We start from the raw sequence: 18,040 nt of genomic DNA on the forward strand, positions 1-18,040 counted from the left end.
TTCTGTGAGGTCACAGCAGAACTTTGTTTCTAACTTTCAAAAGTAAACACAAGGAGACGAGGGCAAAGACACGGATAAGATTTATTTCAAAGCATTAGGGGCCATTTCTCTTTAAATACAGCAGAGCACTGACATTCTGTTAAATAGAGATACAAAAAAAAAAAAAAAAAATCCCATGGCTCCCCCAAATATAAAATGATTTCATAAACATTTAAAAGAACAGTAACAATAACAATGGTACAGGTCTTCTGGCCCCCTCAGTAGGCGATCTCATCATTTCTGCTTCTCTGCTCTTTGGCAATAAGCTTGAACTTCACCGTTACAGTGTATAAAACAAACACAGCAAGATTCCTTGCAAAATATTGCACTCCTTTCTTTTTGTATTTTAATATATATTTATATATACAAGAAAAAAAAACAGCTTGGATTATGCTCAGAACAGCTTTAAATATGTAAAAATGTTCCACTTAAGACCATTAAGTGATTGAATTGAGTGCTCAGATATTTGTGCGAAGACCTCTCTCTAAGTTTCAGTTCTGTAGAAATATGAGGATGGCATCGTTTCGAGAGATCAGCGCCACGGTGGAACACAGCCTTTGGAGGGTTGCTTTTTAAAACATCCAGAGGATTCGAAACTGGAATACTGTACATACAAAATTACCTATTACTGACAAATAGAAGTCCAAATGAATAAAACAATAAACAAAAACAAAAACAGCTGGCCAAGGGCGGGCCTTTACATGCATTTTTTTTAAATCACTGTTGCTCAGTAAGAAGTCTCCACAGGAAACAGTACATCAGAGCCCAAGGCAGTGTCTAGGGCAGAGAGAACACACAGACAGAACAGCGCCGTGTGTGTGTGTGTGTGTGTGTGTGTGTCTGCTTCTTAGACACACAACAACTTCTCAGCAGAAAAGCCGCACATCTCTTTTATCTCTCTCCAGCTTTTCCCCTACTGGGAAATCCTCACCGCACCAACTGGTCCCAGAGCCAAGCCTGGTTATAATGTGTGTGAAAGAGCAGGACCTCTGCCCTGGAATGTAACACAAACAGGAGGGACTGAACAGTGCTCCAGACCACTGGGAAAACCTTGTTTTTAAGTTGATAATACTTTGAGATCATCACACTCGAGCCAGCTGGGTGAGGCCGGGGGGAGGGGGGGGTTGGGGGGGGCGTTGAAGGGTTCTCTCTCTCTCTCTCTCTCTCTCTGAGGGAACGGGGTGTCGGGGTCAAAGGTCACGGCCTGTCACACCACGGAGGACGAGCTGGGGATGCCCTGGATGGTGGTGCTGGTAGGCGTGCCGCTGATGGCGTTGAAGATGTGCAGCGAGTCCGGCAGGACATTCTTCATGCCGTCCTCCACGGGACTGATCTGGATCAGACCACAACGAGAGGGAACGTCAGCGTGTTTCAGTAAATACGGCGGCTGACGTATAAATATGCTGATAGAACAGAATTACCACACCATGCATTTTGCATTACCATCCGATCTGATCATGTCAGCAGATAGGACAAAAACAAAAACAAAAAAAGGAGAAATTTCTGTTATGAAACTGCATGGTGGAGAGTCGATGCTGCTAAGCGTTATAAGAAAAGCAACCACAGAATGTTCTAGAGTATGATTAAACATATATCCTTATGAACTGTGTTGTAACAGCGACTCACTGGCTCGTGCATGATGGCTGACAACTCTCTGGCCAGGTCTCGGTAATTAGCCTTCATTTCATCATGGTACTCCTGTTGATCTTCTTTTATCAGACGCTCGTTAATCCCCAAACCGTGACCACACGCTTCCACAAACTGCCTGCTCACGTCCACAACAGAGAACACATTTATAACATTTACATTTATATTTATATAACATTTACATTTATATTATAACAACATTTACAATCCATTTCAGACTCCTCACGTACAGCGTGCTGCACCTCTATGGAGTGAGTGTATCTGTTTGCTCACCTGAAGACCTCTTTGAGCTGTTTCACTTTGTTGTCTGGATACTTTTTGGTGCTGGCGTCATCCAGGAACGCTCTGGCATATGCCAGTGGACCAGCATTCACCTGGAGGAGACAGGGTGGGTTCATTTGAAAGCTTAGATGGCAGTTCAATACTAAACTGTGGGTGGATTCACTTTGGTTTCTCATATCTAATGGACACACAGCTCATATATCAATGTCTCCTCACTTGTCGTTGTTATTAGGATCATAGCTACGCTTATGGATTATTGAAAGAGTCTTGACACATCCTTTGATGAAAGTGTACCAAGGTCTTTAATAGAGTTAGAGTTTCATTTAATGCCATGTCTCCTTATTCAACTCCTGGTAAAGTTTATCATTTTAAGTGAAGGTCTGAGTTTCCTTCATAACCCAGTTTTGGGCCAGGTTATAAGTTAGTCATTTCAAGGAAGAGCGTGCATTTGGGTACACTGACCTCAGAACATTAGCACTCAAACGAATCTTTACCTTTGACTGTAATTCCCTTTAATCCAAAACCCTCTCGTGGCCTGAGCCAAAATGTTTTCATGAACAATGGAGAAAAGGGAAAGGACAACCTTGGCTGCTCTTTATTTCCACAGTAACAGTCTATGAAATGTGCCCAGTAACCTTCTAAAGTTATAAAACACCGAATCACATCGTTGTACGAGGGAAATGATCCCACATGGGTGATTCGTATTTTCCAGTTCTGCCAAATCAGATGCTTTGTCTGCATCTATAATTTGCAATCATCAAGGTTTAAACAGACCCACATTTCTTCTTTAAGCAAGGTGTGCTTAGGAGACTGACTGATGTGTTATTAAGCTGCACCACCTGGCTTCTAGCAAAGTGAAATAGCTTGCTAACCCAATCACCTGTGTTGACCTCTACAGTAGCAAAGGGATAATCTGTGGAACAGAACACCAGTCAAATGGCTTGCGGGGTTAGAGAGCTAATTAGAAAACATTGACATTATTGATAAAATATTGTCGTTCTGGCAGTAAAAAAAAAATATGCCTGTTACCCCATTATTATGTCCTCTAAACTATAATACAAACACATGATATGTGTAGACAGCCTCCCTTGAATCTTTTGATTTTACAGTTGGTACTGATCAGGTCCCCACTAACTCTGCTACTGAGGATGCTGATTATACAATTATATGAGTATATGAACATTTTAAAGGAAGGAAAATTGGAAAAAAAAATATGATGGTCAATAATACGTGAAATAATACAAAAAACAAATAAAGAACTGTGACAATTAACTAATCAATTAAAATCTTGATTTTGCCATTTTCTCATTACTTTCAAGCCTCTAAACTATCTTCCAACTATTTGCTATTGTGACCAGCAACATGAATATGTAATGAGAAAATAACAAAGACAATGTGACAGTTTTATGGTGACGTTTACAGGCACATGTGTGTCTGTGCACCTGGGTGTGGGCAGCTATCTCAGAACATTCCGGCAGGTGCACATGCAAAACCTCCCCTCACATTCCCACTGAGAGAGAGACAGGTAAGTAAATATGTGTGTGTGTGTGTGTGTGTGTGAGAGAGACAGAGAGAGAGAGAGAGAGAGAGAGAAAGAGGGAGAGAGAGAGAGAGAGTGGTAGTGATGTTACTGAGCATTCAGCTCAGTCCTTTAATAAATGAAAAAAATACATATATTTTTTGGCCATTTGTACACAGTGATTCCTTTACATACCTCCATTATGTTTTGCTATCTGCAAAAAGGAGCCTATATACAAATGTACACACCCAGGCAGGTGAGAGCTCAGTACCTGAACACTGATGCTGCCCTGGAGTTTGAGTTGCAGTCGGATCATGTCCACATCACTGGTGGAGCACAGCTGCCTCAGCTCTGCCACCTTCTTACTCATCTCGTCTATAGCCACCTCTATGGGATTCAGATCTGTGTGGTGCTGGTACATCACTGCAATACGCTTCTTCACGTATGGGAAACAGTGTGTGGCTATGAGAGAGAGAGAGAGAGAGAGAGAGAGAGAGAGAGAAAAGGAGAATGTTGTATACTGTAAGACTCTGAGCACATGTGATATGGTGCTTGAATTCAGTGTTGGATGCATGGAAACATAACCACTGTGTCTACTGGTAGAACTATGTCTGTTCATAAAAATAAAACAAAACCAAAGAAAACAAAAAACTCTAAGTTGCAAGAGTTACAATACACTCCATGCAGTGAACACGTTAAGTTTTTCTGCTTCCAGCTGTTCAAAGCTTTCACTCAGCTTAGGTGACAGAATGGCATTATCACTTAATAAAGATAACAGATGTACTTTGGGACTCTCATCATATAACCATAAAACACATCCACCAAGGCCCACAATAAACAGCTGACACATTATGAACGCAATCAGCCTTTCTTCAGAGTCACAGAGTGGAATCATTCCCTCACATAAAAGCGTGATATCTTCAGTTGTTCTAAGGATACTAGTATAATGTAAACAGTTAGATTTGGGTCTGTGACTGATTTCCGCACAGCTCTCATTCAGTAAACGTTTTGAGTTTGCATGCTTCTGGACAGAGTGTTAGTCAGGTGGGACTCAGCACCTCGAGGAATTTTACGTTTTTGCCCATCTTGGCTCGTTTGCGATCTGTGTGCTCTTTGAAAATGAGCACTTCTCAATCCTTACTGCAAATGCAATACTTTATAATATAATCCTTTACATTCAGCAAAAATGCCGTTTTCGTACACACTCTAGAATGCACTTATTTGTATATTGTCTACAGACTAATATTTACTTTAAACTTGCTGTACTAATTTGAGATTAGGATATTCTAAAAATTTTTTGGAAGGGACAACACAGTGTGCCAAAGGTTAAACTGGTTTAGTCAAACAGTAAATTCCATATTCATATATCCATATCCATATTCCATATGTCAATGAAGTCAGTGGACTGTGTTTTATTGCAGTCCACCAATGGCGATGGCCCATTAAGACCTGGTTCACTTACTGGTCAGGATTGTCCTGCGTTTACACTGCTCCTCCACGCCGCCTTGCTTCTTCCCGGAGACCGTGAAGGGCATCTCAAAGACGAAACGTCTGATGTTGTGGCTTCTTTCAAAGTCTGTCTTTCTATCCAGGAGTTCCTTCTCCTCCAGGAATGGAGTCACGTGGGTTACCTGGATGTAAGCGTACTTGGGGTCCAAATCTTTGGGGTTGATCTGTACCAGAGACAACATGTGTGTTACAGGAGATCAGATGTATACACAGAATCTGAATTTCTGGAAGAGTTCACAGACACTTATAAATCTGACGTGATTACGATACGATACGATACGATACGATACGACGTGACCCGAGGAAGGGAAGTGTTCTCACCCTCCCAGAGTCCTGAATCATCTTCACGTTCTCAGCACCAAATTTTTCTGAGTAGAGCTTCAGGAGCCTTTGGGAGATCTCAGAGAGAGGGGTGAATTTAGGTTCCTTGTAGATGTATTCTTTCCCATCCTCGTCCTCAAAAAATCCCTGTGATAAAAGAAATCCAAAAAACAACACCTCCATCAGTGCTGCGACCTCAAGAGTCCAGAGAAGCTTTGAAATGGAAATACCCATTCACTATGACAGAAAGAGAAATTCTAAACCCACACACAACCACAACAGACAGCTAAAACTACCTTCAAAAGGATTTATCCTGACCCTGTAGAGGAGATAGCCTAGCTATAATTTATTTTCCATTATAAATGTCTTCCTCATAAATGGATGGATTTGAAGACACACTGAGTGAGAGCTGATAACCAATGCAAACAGGGGGAAAAATATACCATCTTAATTTTTAATGCTAGTTTGAAGAAATAGCTTTGACTAACTGGTAAACATACAAGTCTCAGGGAGAGAGGGGAGTATAATGGGAGCAGCAAAATAATATTCTAAAACATTAATGTTCTCTACTGCTGACATCCGAGCAGCAGGAGAATGATAACAGGGATTCACAGTGATAACCAGTGACAGCTAGTTCTGCCAAATACAAAGTCTAGTCTAGTTCCTAAGGACACACCAGAAACATAGAGCTCTTATACAGCACGTCTCACTGACTAATCTCCTTTCATCTTATTAAATTACCTGAGCCAGAGTGTCACTAAAATGGTACTGCTACAGGATCATAAAACCATAGGAACAAAAGAACAAAGTATTATATTGTGAGAGCATAAGGGGAAAGAAATGCTCCGTAAGTCCTTAAATATGAAAGTCATGAACTTTTAAGTTCTCAGTGAGAATATAATCCTGTTTTAAGATAAACCAACAGAGAGAGAGAAAACACACAGACACACACACACACACACTGAAACACACAAAGAGCATGAGTCATGTTATATGCGAATGCAGGTTTAAAGAAGATGCTGAGAATGACTTGAAGCGGTGCCTGAAAACACTGTTTATTTGTGACGATCTAAAGCAGTGAGAGAGAGCAGACAATGTGAGTTGTGTGTCAAGCCTGGAATGTTATGGATCAGACAAAAAAAAAACAGTGACATAATAGCACACCCAAACCAGAGTGGCATCGAGCCAGACTTACCGCTGCCTTCAAGAGAGACAAAAGCAGAGGAAATTCCATTATGAATGAATAGATATAGAAAAAGCCAATGTAAGGAGATCATGCTCATATTTTAAAGGAGAAAATGAAATAGCCATTCGGAGCACTCAAAATGTTCATCTTTTCCACATCATGTGCTGGTTAGCAAATTGACTGTACCCAAATCATAAGGTTTTTTTTTCCACATCTTTCATGAGATATATGTCTTGAAATGAGGCGGAGGAGTAAAACAGACGAGCGACTCTAAAGACCTTTTCCTGAAGTTAACTTAAGATCTGACGACCCCCCCCCCCCCCCCCCCCCCCGCTGTAACAATCAGATGGTCTCACCTGGCCAAAGAACGCCACTCTGAAATATGTTCCCAGAAGCCTTTTGCCTGTGTGCATGACCTCTGTGACCTTGCTGTACGCACGATGGAGTGTCTCATATAGGTGGGCCAGTTTCTGCAAAAAAAAAAAAACAAAAAGAAAAGAAAAGAAAGAGAAAATATACAAAGACATAACTTAAGTCTCAACAAATGATGTACATATAACAAATCATACATAAACACACACACACACACAGATATATATATATATATATATATATATATATATGTGTGTGTGTGTGTGTGTGTATATATACACACACACACACACACACACACATACACAATATATATTTATTTATACATATATATATATAGGGAGAGAGAGAGAGAGAGAGACAGACAAACAGACAGACAGACAGACAGACAGACAGATAAATAGATAGATAGATAGATAGATAGATAGATAGATAGATAGATAGATAGATAGATAGATAGATAGATAGATAGATAAATAGACAGATAGATATGTGCGTGTGTGTGTATGCGTGGGACTGAGTGAACGAGAGAGAGAAAAGGAAGAGAGAGGAGGCAGAACAGAATGGGGCAGGGTGAACAACATGCTAAAAGTGTAATGACATTTTGAGGTGGCATTTTGACTCCAGCTCGTGTTTCTGCTCTCATACCTCGAAGTCTCTGCGTTTCTCGTAGATGGGAATGATGAGTTTATAAATGTCAGAAATGAGCTCATATCTCTCAGCTTTCCACAGTCCGTCAGCACACTCCTCCAACAGCTCCATCAGCACATCCTAAACAATTACAATTACAAATACAATTACAATGACAGTTTTCTTTGTTAGGCAGTTTTCTATTTCAGCAGATGTTCTTATCCAAAGCGACTAACAACAGGTCCATTTGTATACAGCAGAAGAGAACTGACAATATGTCACCATGAGGTATAGAAGCCATCCCATGTAAAGAATGCCAGGGATAATTAGTGAGGATTTTTGGTTTATCATTTGGTTCACCAGCTGTAAAAGAGTTAGCAACACATTTACTTGAACCTACAAACATAATGCAGCACTTCATCATGAGTAACTGTTACACTGTGGAGCTGTGGCTCCCTGCACTATGTTTAAAGTTCTCTATCGCTCTCTCACTCTCACACACACACACACACACACACACACACACACCTCTAACTTCCAGCTGGATAACACTACCAATGCTCCATTGAACCAATGTTCCATTTATTTCCAAGAAAATTTAATGTGCTTCCTTTTTTTGGTCAATCTTTTTGGAGTTTTTTTTTTGTAAAACACTGTTAGACATTCTGCTACAAGTCTTTATGTTTGGTGGAAAGAGGGCTTCATGGGAAAACAGTCATAAAGACGTCACAAATTCAAATGCAAAAATAAAGTGTAATCCACAACAAATTCTGATTTTGAGACTGCTTAAAAAAATGTTCTCATTCTCATTCTGAGGGCTGTGCAGTTTGATAGTCTTGTAATCATCTGATTCCCAGATAAAAGAGCACTCAGGTTATCTCAGTCAGAAGAGCAAACTCTGCAGTTCATTATCAAAATCTTATCAATCATCCTGAGGCTGGGAGATAAGCAGGATTTAATACACAGGATGAATAAAAGGTTGTGTACTGTAGGGTTCAGTGTGTTAGTTTCAGTAATGCAGTGCATGAAGTCTCCATAAAGAGATTATTACATGTGCCAGAGTGTCAGACAAAGGTATAAAAAAGAAGGGCGAGAAAGAACCGTACCTCATTGAAATGCACATCCTGCATGCCAACGTCCTCCATCATGGACCCCTCTTCATCGATGTTGGGCGTTATGACTCGGAAGGCTGAGCAGCCCTGTCTGAACATGCCTACAAGCACAACGGCAAAACTGAATGCAAACTTTTCCTTTTGTCTATTGTCTTTAAACTTGACATATGGATGACCTAACTGTGTCATTACATTGCCATAACAGGTACAATTTATGATTCCTGTATTATATTTGATACACACACACACATATATATGTGTGTGTGTGTGTGTGTGTGTGCATGTGCGTGTGTGTTGTGTGGTAAATTATAGTGTCATGTTGGGGTACTTTTAATTTAACACAGACATATGACAGTCACATCTTTCCCGAAGTCACCAGAGTGTTACTGACATGATATCTGCCCAATGTCTGCTTCTTCAGCAAAATTACAACCAATTACTTTACATCTTCTCACTGCTAGGGACTGCATGGCAAGATCTAATACCTGTTTTGAGTATCTCATCATTAATCTAATGTTATCAGTCTTGCACAAGCTTGGGGACAAAGTTTAAAAGGACAAAGTTTTTAAGCCGAAACGAAGCACTTCACCCCGACTCCCTCTTTCGGTTTTTATCTGTATTTATTGCCTGTTTGTCATTACGGCTTCACACATTGCACAACACACGTGAACTAACCCAGAGTCAGTTACAGAGCAGAGATACCACAGCATCAGAGAGGAAGACTACGACAAGAATGCATGGACACTCAGACAGCATGCAGAGGCATAAAGACAGACAGAGAGAGAGAGAGAGAGAGAGAGAGAGAGACAGAAAGATAAAGAGACAGAGAGGGAGGGGGCGGGGGCAGAGAAGGTGAGTGACAGGAGAGAGCGAGAACGAAACCTTTCAAGTCCAGTAAGTATGTGTAAACACACACAAAGTTTATTGTATAATATGTTTGGGTTTTTTTGTTTTGTTTTGTTTTGGGATTTCCACACAGTACGCACTGCAGTCCATGATTTGGGCATTTTCATAACCTCACACAGCCTTCATGAAACCTTATCTAAGGTATAAATGCACAATCATTAGACCGGTGTCAAACTGAGGACGCAACACAATACTGATTCATTTGATCTCCGCACTTTTATTGATCTAACCCCCCGAAAAGTGAGCACGTAATACGATTATGTTCTTAGCGTGCTGCACACTGTGAGAAGTCCTGCAGTCGTGTGGAGGGTTGCCATGGTGATGTTTGTGGAACGTACCTTTCCTCCTGAGGTACTCTGCCACCAGGGCGGCGACATGCACATAACACATGGCTGCCTGCAGAGAAGAAGAAGAGGAGCATCGCCTTTAGTCTCCCACCGTCATTAACTACACACATGACTTCCCCTAACAGCTTTAACGACAGCACTGTGTATCAAAGCTATCTATGGCAACAGCATCTCTCTAATTACAATTTTTACCACACGAGTATTTAACGCTACACTTTCTCTCTATTTCAGCCCAGCCCTGTGCCCTCTGTCTCCAGGGCTCACGGACTAGTTGAGTGACCTGACAGATTCGGCCAGTCCAGCCGTCTGCTCATATGAACATCAGCTGAAGACCCAGACACACCTCTGTGACCCTGTCTGCCTGTCTACCAGTCTGCCACCTGCTTATCCTGCCCTTCCCTGATGACCCCCCCCCCGGAACACCTTCCTTAACTTTAACCCTCATCGCGTTTATATACAGAATGTACTGAGGTGTCTGTAAATTCCTCTGCTAAATGTATGTTGTATTAAGTACAATACAGTTTAAAAATTGAATTGAGTGAAAAAGAGTCCGTACCTCCAAAGGTCCTACTCTAATGATCCTATATATCAAGTCTTACAGCAGAATCAGCTCAGTTATGATTTGAACAATCGTGGTAAATATCTAACAAAACAGACCGTAACTCAGAACACACTCATTCAGTTATTCACATACTCTCCCTCACCTTACCCAACCGAAACTGAGTCTTAAAAGTCTGGCTTCACCGCCCCTCCTCTGAGAGACACGTTTCCTCACTGGAAACCCTATTCTTCTGACGTCTGTCTCTACGACATAGTCAACCCCCAGTGCATTTCATTACAAAAACCCCTGACTTTCTGATTTCAGTATGTCTCTTGACCTGACTCTCTGATTTCAGTGTGTGTTTGTGTGACTCCGTGTCTTCTGTGTGTTGACCGTGTCCCGGCTCTGGGCCTGTGCTCTACCTCAGACAGGTCTCCGTTCTTCACGTGGATGCGGGCCATGCTGTCTAGCCACGTCTTGCGTAGTTCGGGCGTGCTGGCGTACGACTTGGCCAGGCTGTACTGCAGGTCCACCAGCATCTCCGGGTCTCTCTCGTGCTCCTTCATCTGCGCCGTGGCCATCAGAACCGTTCGGATCCGCTTCGTCAGGTCCTTCACGTCCGAGGGGAATGCTGTGTTCTGAATGGAGGAGCGCGGGATCATATTCAGAGAGGTTGACATTAACATTACTCCACACATTTAAGAATGAGGAGCACACTTTTCGTAATGACACTAGCAGGATTCCATCACCTCATTACACCAGAGATGTATATGTGACTGTATGTTTTAGAGTGAGTGAGAATATGAATTAATCGTGGCCACGCACCTTGATGGTCTTGTCGCTGTTGGCACAGTTGTTGATGATGGACAGCGACTGCTGGAAACGGGTTCCCCCTATGCCGATGACATCAGCAATCAGCTGACTGACCGCAATGACCACCTGACGCCAGGAGACAACAATACAACACCAATACAAATCCATATCAATATCAGACACAACGCCTTAAATGTCGATAGTTGATTAATGAAACTCCCCATGGCAGGAGACCGAGCACAGAGTTATTACATAAGTAATACTGATGTAATGCGTATTATAGAATTTAGTCAATAGAACATGTGTCTGTTTCATAATGCAATGCTGTAATTTAGTGATGTCTTGTTGATTAGACCCTACAAAGATTGTAGAACGCTGTATGACTAATGTACGACTACGAGAGAGTATATTCTACCCATTAGAGTAGGCTGAGGTTTGCATTGGGTTTGCTGACCTGTAAGTGTGTGCGGACGAAGGACTTGCGTCCCGTGTAGTCAAAGTTGCTCTTCATGAGGAAGTAGAGCAGGTGAGCGGCGTCGCTACGGATGGAGCTGAGTTTGGAGTTGCAGCACTTCAGAATCTCGTAGCACAGAGACGCACACATGTCCGCACGCCCCTCGAAAAACGTGCACGGAAACTGCACGAGAGCACACACACACACACACACACGTGCAGGTTATGAGACATGACTGCATTCACGAGGCACCGCTGCGTTTTTTTTTTTTATAAGAAATAGAACTCTGGGATGAGCAAACTGAACAGCAGCAGGTGATCTCATTATTCTTACTTTGTAGATGAAGGTACGCAGCGAGGTGAAGACTTGTTTCAGGGCAGTCTCTGATTGGTTAATCTGCAGGAAGCACAGGTAAACCTGAAACACTTTCTTCATGAGGGGGTTGTGTCCGTGGTCTGCACACAGCTGGGTCTGTGGAGATAAGAAAGCTGTCGGTGAGGCTGTTTCCATGGTAATCAACTGCTCCTTCCCGCCCAGTGCCGTGGGACTCTCAGAGATGCGAATAAAATATCTTGCTTGAAAGAGCAAAGAAACTTATCATTTGAGATCTGATCCTAATGACTGCTGGCATGGAATAATTATTATGTTGATTTGCACCCGACACAATAGTTTTGGCCATCATGTCCTCATTAATTCTGTTACGCTGGGCTGAGTCACTGTTTTGTGCTTGTTACTGTCCTGTTTTCCTCAGGCTTTCAGAGTCCCTGATTTGGGCATTGGTGCATCATGAGATTGGGGTCAACAAAATGGCTTAGCATCGCCAGTGTATCTCTGTTTGTGTAAAAGCTACACCACAAGTCACATGGGAACTTTTCCAGTAATGTAAGGTGCTTTTCAAGGGCATACCACAGTGTGTAGAGCGGTGTAGAGAATGCTAGCGGTGTGTGTAGAGCGTGTGTGTGTGTTTTTAATGTGGTGATACCTTGAAGCCCATAATGAAGATGCTTAGAGTGTCCAGGACTGTGAGGCAGACTTCTGTGGCAATGTTGGCCTCCAAGAGAGACTGGTTCAACACATCTGCATCGGAGTGGCTGTAGGCTACACACACACACACACAAACAAACGCTGCTGTAGCCAGCTCTAATGATCTTTGCCTTTCCAAGTTCAATCAAACAGTCACTTTGATTATGATGGTAGCTGCCCTCAAGTGCTTCTCCGTGACCAGTATCCACACGACTGGATTATGACTTTCATTATCTCACAAAAAATAAAAACAAAAACTGATCACAAAGCAGCACTTAAATACAACCACTATCAAGTCATTAAAAATAAAAGAGAATTCAAAGATGACAAAGCAAAAAACGTAATGTGGACCTTTTAAGAAACAAATTACATTACACTTCAGCAAGTGATAAATAAAAAACAAAAACAAAAACAAAAACAAAAACAAAAAACAATGGGATTAAAAATATGTTTTGCATCTTTAATAGAGGAGCACATGGCTGTAATGGAGAGAGTTACTGGAGGTGGAGAAATGAATGGGATGGACCATAGCAGGATGTGAGAAACACATTCCCAATTAATGAAATAAAACAAAAAAAATGGCATGCTCTTAATACAACCAAATCAAGGTCTGAGGAGATCGGTTATAGTCTGGAGGCTGATTGCTCAAGCCCGATTCCATTCTTACCATGGTCTACAGATATTCCAAGTATACTTGAAATCTTTTTTATACTGAAAACACAAAGAGATTGACTTTGTTAAGAGAATCAGAAAACAGTCCGGCCTTTGGGTGAAAACAGAGGGAATTCTGATTGACATTGATAAGAGGTCTGAAATCATTTCATGTGTCTGAATGGTGACGAAAGCTCCACCACAACACTGTAAATTCTAAGCAAGTTGACTTTACCTGAACGCAGCAGGCTAACTTACCGACTCGACAGAATCAACTGAATCTTACTAACTTACCTCCTCATAACCGTGAGTTTGCATAAACTGACTGAAGTTGTTGATCCTACCATAGAGTGGCCAAATCCTATGACGAGAGCCTGATAAACCTAATCACTCTACAACCATTTATATCATCAAGGACTTCAACATATAAAAATCATTATCTGACCAAGTTATTCTACAGTGACTCCTCAGTTATGGCGACCCAGCATTCCTGTCTGAAATATTTCTGGAATAAGTCAGGACACCTGCTTTGAAGTTGAAATATAACACTGACTACTGAATTTATGGGATGTGAAGTCATCACTATATCCAATCAGAGATTTTATATAGTGACTATATTAAATTCGATCTCAGACGCAGTGTTGACTTTGAAGGCTGCAGAAAAGCTGAAGAAGACTCTTCCTCAGTGAGGAAGATGAGGGTGGGCTTGGGCAGGGGCTGGTCTTATATGAAGAGAGTATGATGACGTAAAAATTATGATGACAAAGATGTGGATGAGGATGAGAACTAAAGAGTGAATGGTGACAACCTCGAGAGAAAAAAAAAAAAGGCTGAAGAAGGAATGAGGTACTCCCTGCCGGTTAAAAGCAGGTTCTCCAGATGGCTCATGGAGACTTTAATGAGCATGCAGGTTATCCAGAACTTACTGTAGTTATGAGTGTGAGAGTTACCTGGACTTTATTGTGGTTATGAGCTATCCAGACTGTGGTTATAAGCAGAGTGCGAATTATACAATGACAACTGGGGGGGGGGTCAACTTTTTCTCCAGGGCTATACAGCATAGGATATATAAATGTTTTAACCCTCCCGAGCTGTTGTTTTTAACCTCTTTTGGGGGGGTCCACATCTTAATTAGGGGGGTCAGACCTCCCCAATCCCCCCATTATTCAAACCCTGGTTATAAGTGTACAATCTATCAAGGACGTACTGTGGTTATAAGTGTAGGAACTGTCCAGGACTTACTGTGGTTTTAAGTGCAGGAACTGTCCAGGACTTTCAGTGGTTATAAGTGTAGGAACTGTCCAGGACTTACTGTGGTTTTAAGTGCAGGAACTGTCCAGGACTTTCAGTGGTTATAAGTGTAAGAACTGTCCAGGACTTACTGTGGTTATAAGTGTAGGAACTGTCCGGGACTTTCAGTGGTTATAAGTGTAAGAACTGTCCAGGACTTTCAGTGGTTATAAGTGTAGGAATTGTCCAGGACCTACTGTGGTTATAAGTGCAGGAACTGTCCAGGACTTACTGTGGTTTTAAGTGTAGGAACTGTCCGGGACTTTCAGTGGTTATAAGTGTAAGAACTGTCCAGGACTTACTGTGGTTATAAGTGTAGGAACTGTCCAGGACTTGCAGTGGTTATAAGTGTAAGAACTGTCCAGGACTTACTGTGGTTATAAGTGTAGGAACTGTCCAGGACTTACTGTGGTTTTAAGTGTAGGAACTGTCCAGGACTTACTGTGGTTATAAGTGTAGGAACTGTCCAGGACTTACTGTGGTTATAAGTGTAAGAGCTATCCAGGCTGCTGAGTTGTTGTAAGCGGGCATGCATCATCCCCGCCCTGCTGCGGGACACAGGAAGAGTCTGAGACTTCCTCTCATGGGCTATGGGCCCCGCCCCTTCCTGGTTCCTAATGAGGAGACAGGACAGTGTTAGGGCCCGGCCGTAACCAGCACAGTGAGAGTTAGTCCAGCAGTTTCAGGGCCTGGTTGTCTATCGCTCTCTCAAAACATTAAAAAAAAAAACAAAAAAAAAACAGGCTTCTGTGATTGGTCAAGAGAATCTCTATGTACCAATCACTGGCCCGACTTCATTTTTATTTCTTTTTAAGGCATTATTGACATGTGGCCTTAGAGTGGACCCTGGCCTCCATTTTAGCCATTTTAACAGTCTGTGACAGTCACTAACGAGACTCAGAATTGACATGCTGATTTGAAAATTGCCCCAGTTCAGGCCAAATGCTGATAATCCTGAGAACATTTGCCTGCGGAGCATTTGAGGATTTCTGTCTTATAAAATTTGCCATTTGAATGGAACAGAATCAAAACTACTGATAACAGTGAGGCCACTGCAAGGAGTCAGCCAAGCTTGCATGCATTAATCTACCAAAGCAGAAAGCCTTACGCAGATAAGTGAGGAGCAACGCCAAAGCGTGCAGGGTAGCACAGAGGACGCACACCACAGTTTTAGTCTGACGTGATGTAGTGTGATTTGGAGATGAATGGATTCAAGAACGAAGACGCGAGAGCACACACATGCAGCTACGGTGCAGTTCAGTGAGAGACAACATGCCAGTCTTACCGAAGCAGGAGAGGGCTGGGCCCGCGTTTGTTTGTTTGTTTGTTTGTTTGTTTTTGATTACATTACTCTTGCCAGCATTTAAGTGAATAGAGAGACAGAGGTGATGGGTTAGAAAGAGAACAGCCACCCAAAGCCCACTGGGATTAAGACACCACCAGAGAGTGTGTGTGTGTGTGTGTGTGTGCGTGTGTGTGTGTGTGTGTGTCTGTGCTTATTTCAGACAAAATCTGTATAAAATCAGAGCCCGTTAGCTTGTTTACACTTTACAGTACATTTAAACCCGTAAAAGGATGTATTTTATGAAGTCAGTAATGAATTTAAGTTTATATTGTTTCTTAAATACGTTACTGGGTGCAAAATCATCTAACAAACAATATCTTAGGCTAACCTGTAACCTCTCTGCAAAAATTAGTCCTTAAACGCAGACACGTTGTCAGTGGAAAAATGACTTATTCACAAAGAACGGAGCAAACAATCCTCTTACTTCTTTAGAGGTTAGCAAGTCTTCCAAATATATTAACTGCATGCAATTAATCATTTTTAAACAATCCTTTATTTACGAACAGTTACAGTGAGTAAAACTACAAACACAAATAACATACACCACTGATTGATCTAGCTGCTCTCATACAAGCCTATGGGATTTTATACTAAAGAGGGTTGGAATAGAAAGACATTACCTGGCAATGTATCTCTTCCCCATATATCTGAACTGATGAAGACATACTCTGAAAATGAAAAGTGGAGACACTGACTTACATAGGGTATGAATCAGTTATAGTGACAGGCCACTAATACAGGGTCTGACAAAATAACATGTTTACATTAAATCCAAGACTTACTCTATTAGTGTAAAGAAATCCATCAGTTCACCAGATGAGGCCTTATTCCAGTATGTAAACAGGGCATCTACAGAAGTAAAGACACTGAATTTACTGAGATGTATGACTTCCATATACATACTGCTGACATTTCCAGAGAGTTATAACACAACTAATTACTTACACATCATTATACTATGGTGTGTGTGTGTGTGTGTGTGTAATGTCATGTATGGGCATACCCTCAGACATGCTCTTGAGAACATGCAGGAAACACATCAGCAAACTCTTCACTTCTGTTTGATCCAGTTTATCACAGCGGAGGAGAGAACCACCCAGAGCAGAGGCAGTCTGACACTGAGAGAGAAACACACACACACACAGAGGTCAGGAAATACACACACACACACACACACACGCACACAAACACACACACATGCATCCCCTATCTTGGTCCTCAACATGGAACAAAACACAAAAAACTCACTTCAAAGTTATTGGAAAGATAAGGAGCGTGATCAAGATAAGCAAAGGCGGAATAAGTTTGTGAAAAGCTGATCTCAGGGAATGACACGGGGGGGGGGGGGAGCAGACTACACACTGGACTAATATGTCTAGCAGGGCTGACGGTTGGCAAACGACTACTGCACACCTTCCTTTGCCAGCAGAACATGAAGACTAAACCAGGAACAGTCTGTGGAGTGATTTCATGGAAAGAGTGACACTAAGTCTTCTCTTTTTTGGAAACTCACGGGTTTAACAAAAAGAAAAAGAAAAACAAAAAAAACAAAGGGATACTCTTAGCTGACCTGAGTCTGCTTTATGTAAAAGATTCAGATGAAAAGGAAAAAGAACATGACCTATCTCCAACGTGTTATAAAACAACTTAGCTGAGCCAAACAGAGATTTCTCATGGACTCTATTCTTCGGAATCTGAAAACCGTTTGCTCTGGAGAAGCAGGCACTCTAAAGGCTTCAAACACACACAATGCCGACAGATTCAGAGAAGCTGATCCTTAACAAAGTCTTCTGTCTCCGCTCACCCTGACTTGGCTGACAAAAAAGACTTAGTTGTGTAACCCAAATGTTCAAATTCCAAAAGGTAATCCACACGATACTGTTCCAACGACTTACTCAGCCGGTTTCATTTCACTGACAGAATCTGATTTGCCTTTAAAATATTGTTTGCAATTTGCTGTGATTTTAATGTTAGTTGCCATTCCTGAGAGTTGGGCTGTTTTAACAAAAGAAGAAGGAGAAGAAGAAGAAGAAGAAGAAGAAGAAGAAGAAGA

The 18,040-nt window shown here is 41.7% G+C and overlaps 1 protein-coding gene across 1 annotated transcript in view; it reads right to left on the reverse strand.

Annotated features, from left to right (window-relative positions):
* Positions 1 to 1,223: 1,223 nt before the first annotated feature.
* The window catches only part of zmp:0000001200 (dedicator of cytokinesis protein 9), a 59,666-nt gene continuing 42,849 nt past the window's right edge, over positions 1,224 to 18,040 (reverse strand). The window contains exons 35-55 of the mRNA XM_030785744.1: positions 16,991 to 17,105; positions 16,770 to 16,836; positions 16,608 to 16,655; positions 15,120 to 15,256; positions 12,661 to 12,776; positions 12,012 to 12,149; positions 11,679 to 11,861; positions 11,237 to 11,350; positions 10,834 to 11,049; positions 9,862 to 9,919; positions 8,612 to 8,718; positions 7,524 to 7,646; positions 6,860 to 6,973; positions 6,513 to 6,518; positions 6,059 to 6,088; positions 5,318 to 5,464; positions 4,950 to 5,160; positions 3,759 to 3,949; positions 1,960 to 2,060; positions 1,666 to 1,804; positions 1,224 to 1,372 (exon numbers count right to left, since the gene is read on the reverse strand). Of these exons, the coding sequence (XP_030641604.1) occupies positions 1,247 to 1,372; positions 1,666 to 1,804; positions 1,960 to 2,060; positions 3,759 to 3,949; positions 4,950 to 5,160; positions 5,318 to 5,464; positions 6,059 to 6,088; positions 6,513 to 6,518; positions 6,860 to 6,973; positions 7,524 to 7,646; positions 8,612 to 8,718; positions 9,862 to 9,919; positions 10,834 to 11,049; positions 11,237 to 11,350; positions 11,679 to 11,861; positions 12,012 to 12,149; positions 12,661 to 12,776; positions 15,120 to 15,256; positions 16,608 to 16,655; positions 16,770 to 16,836; positions 16,991 to 17,105 (2,487 nt within the window). The 3' untranslated portion in view covers positions 1,224 to 1,246. The remainder of the gene's footprint in view (positions 1,373 to 1,665; positions 1,805 to 1,959; positions 2,061 to 3,758; positions 3,950 to 4,949; positions 5,161 to 5,317; positions 5,465 to 6,058; positions 6,089 to 6,512; positions 6,519 to 6,859; positions 6,974 to 7,523; positions 7,647 to 8,611; positions 8,719 to 9,861; positions 9,920 to 10,833; positions 11,050 to 11,236; positions 11,351 to 11,678; positions 11,862 to 12,011; positions 12,150 to 12,660; positions 12,777 to 15,119; positions 15,257 to 16,607; positions 16,656 to 16,769; positions 16,837 to 16,990; positions 17,106 to 18,040) is intronic.

Source organism: Chanos chanos, chromosome 10 (assembly GCF_902362185.1).
Source record: "Chanos chanos chromosome 10, fChaCha1.1, whole genome shotgun sequence".
In the NCBI taxonomy this organism is placed as follows: domain Eukaryota; kingdom Metazoa; phylum Chordata; class Actinopteri; order Gonorynchiformes; family Chanidae; genus Chanos; species Chanos chanos.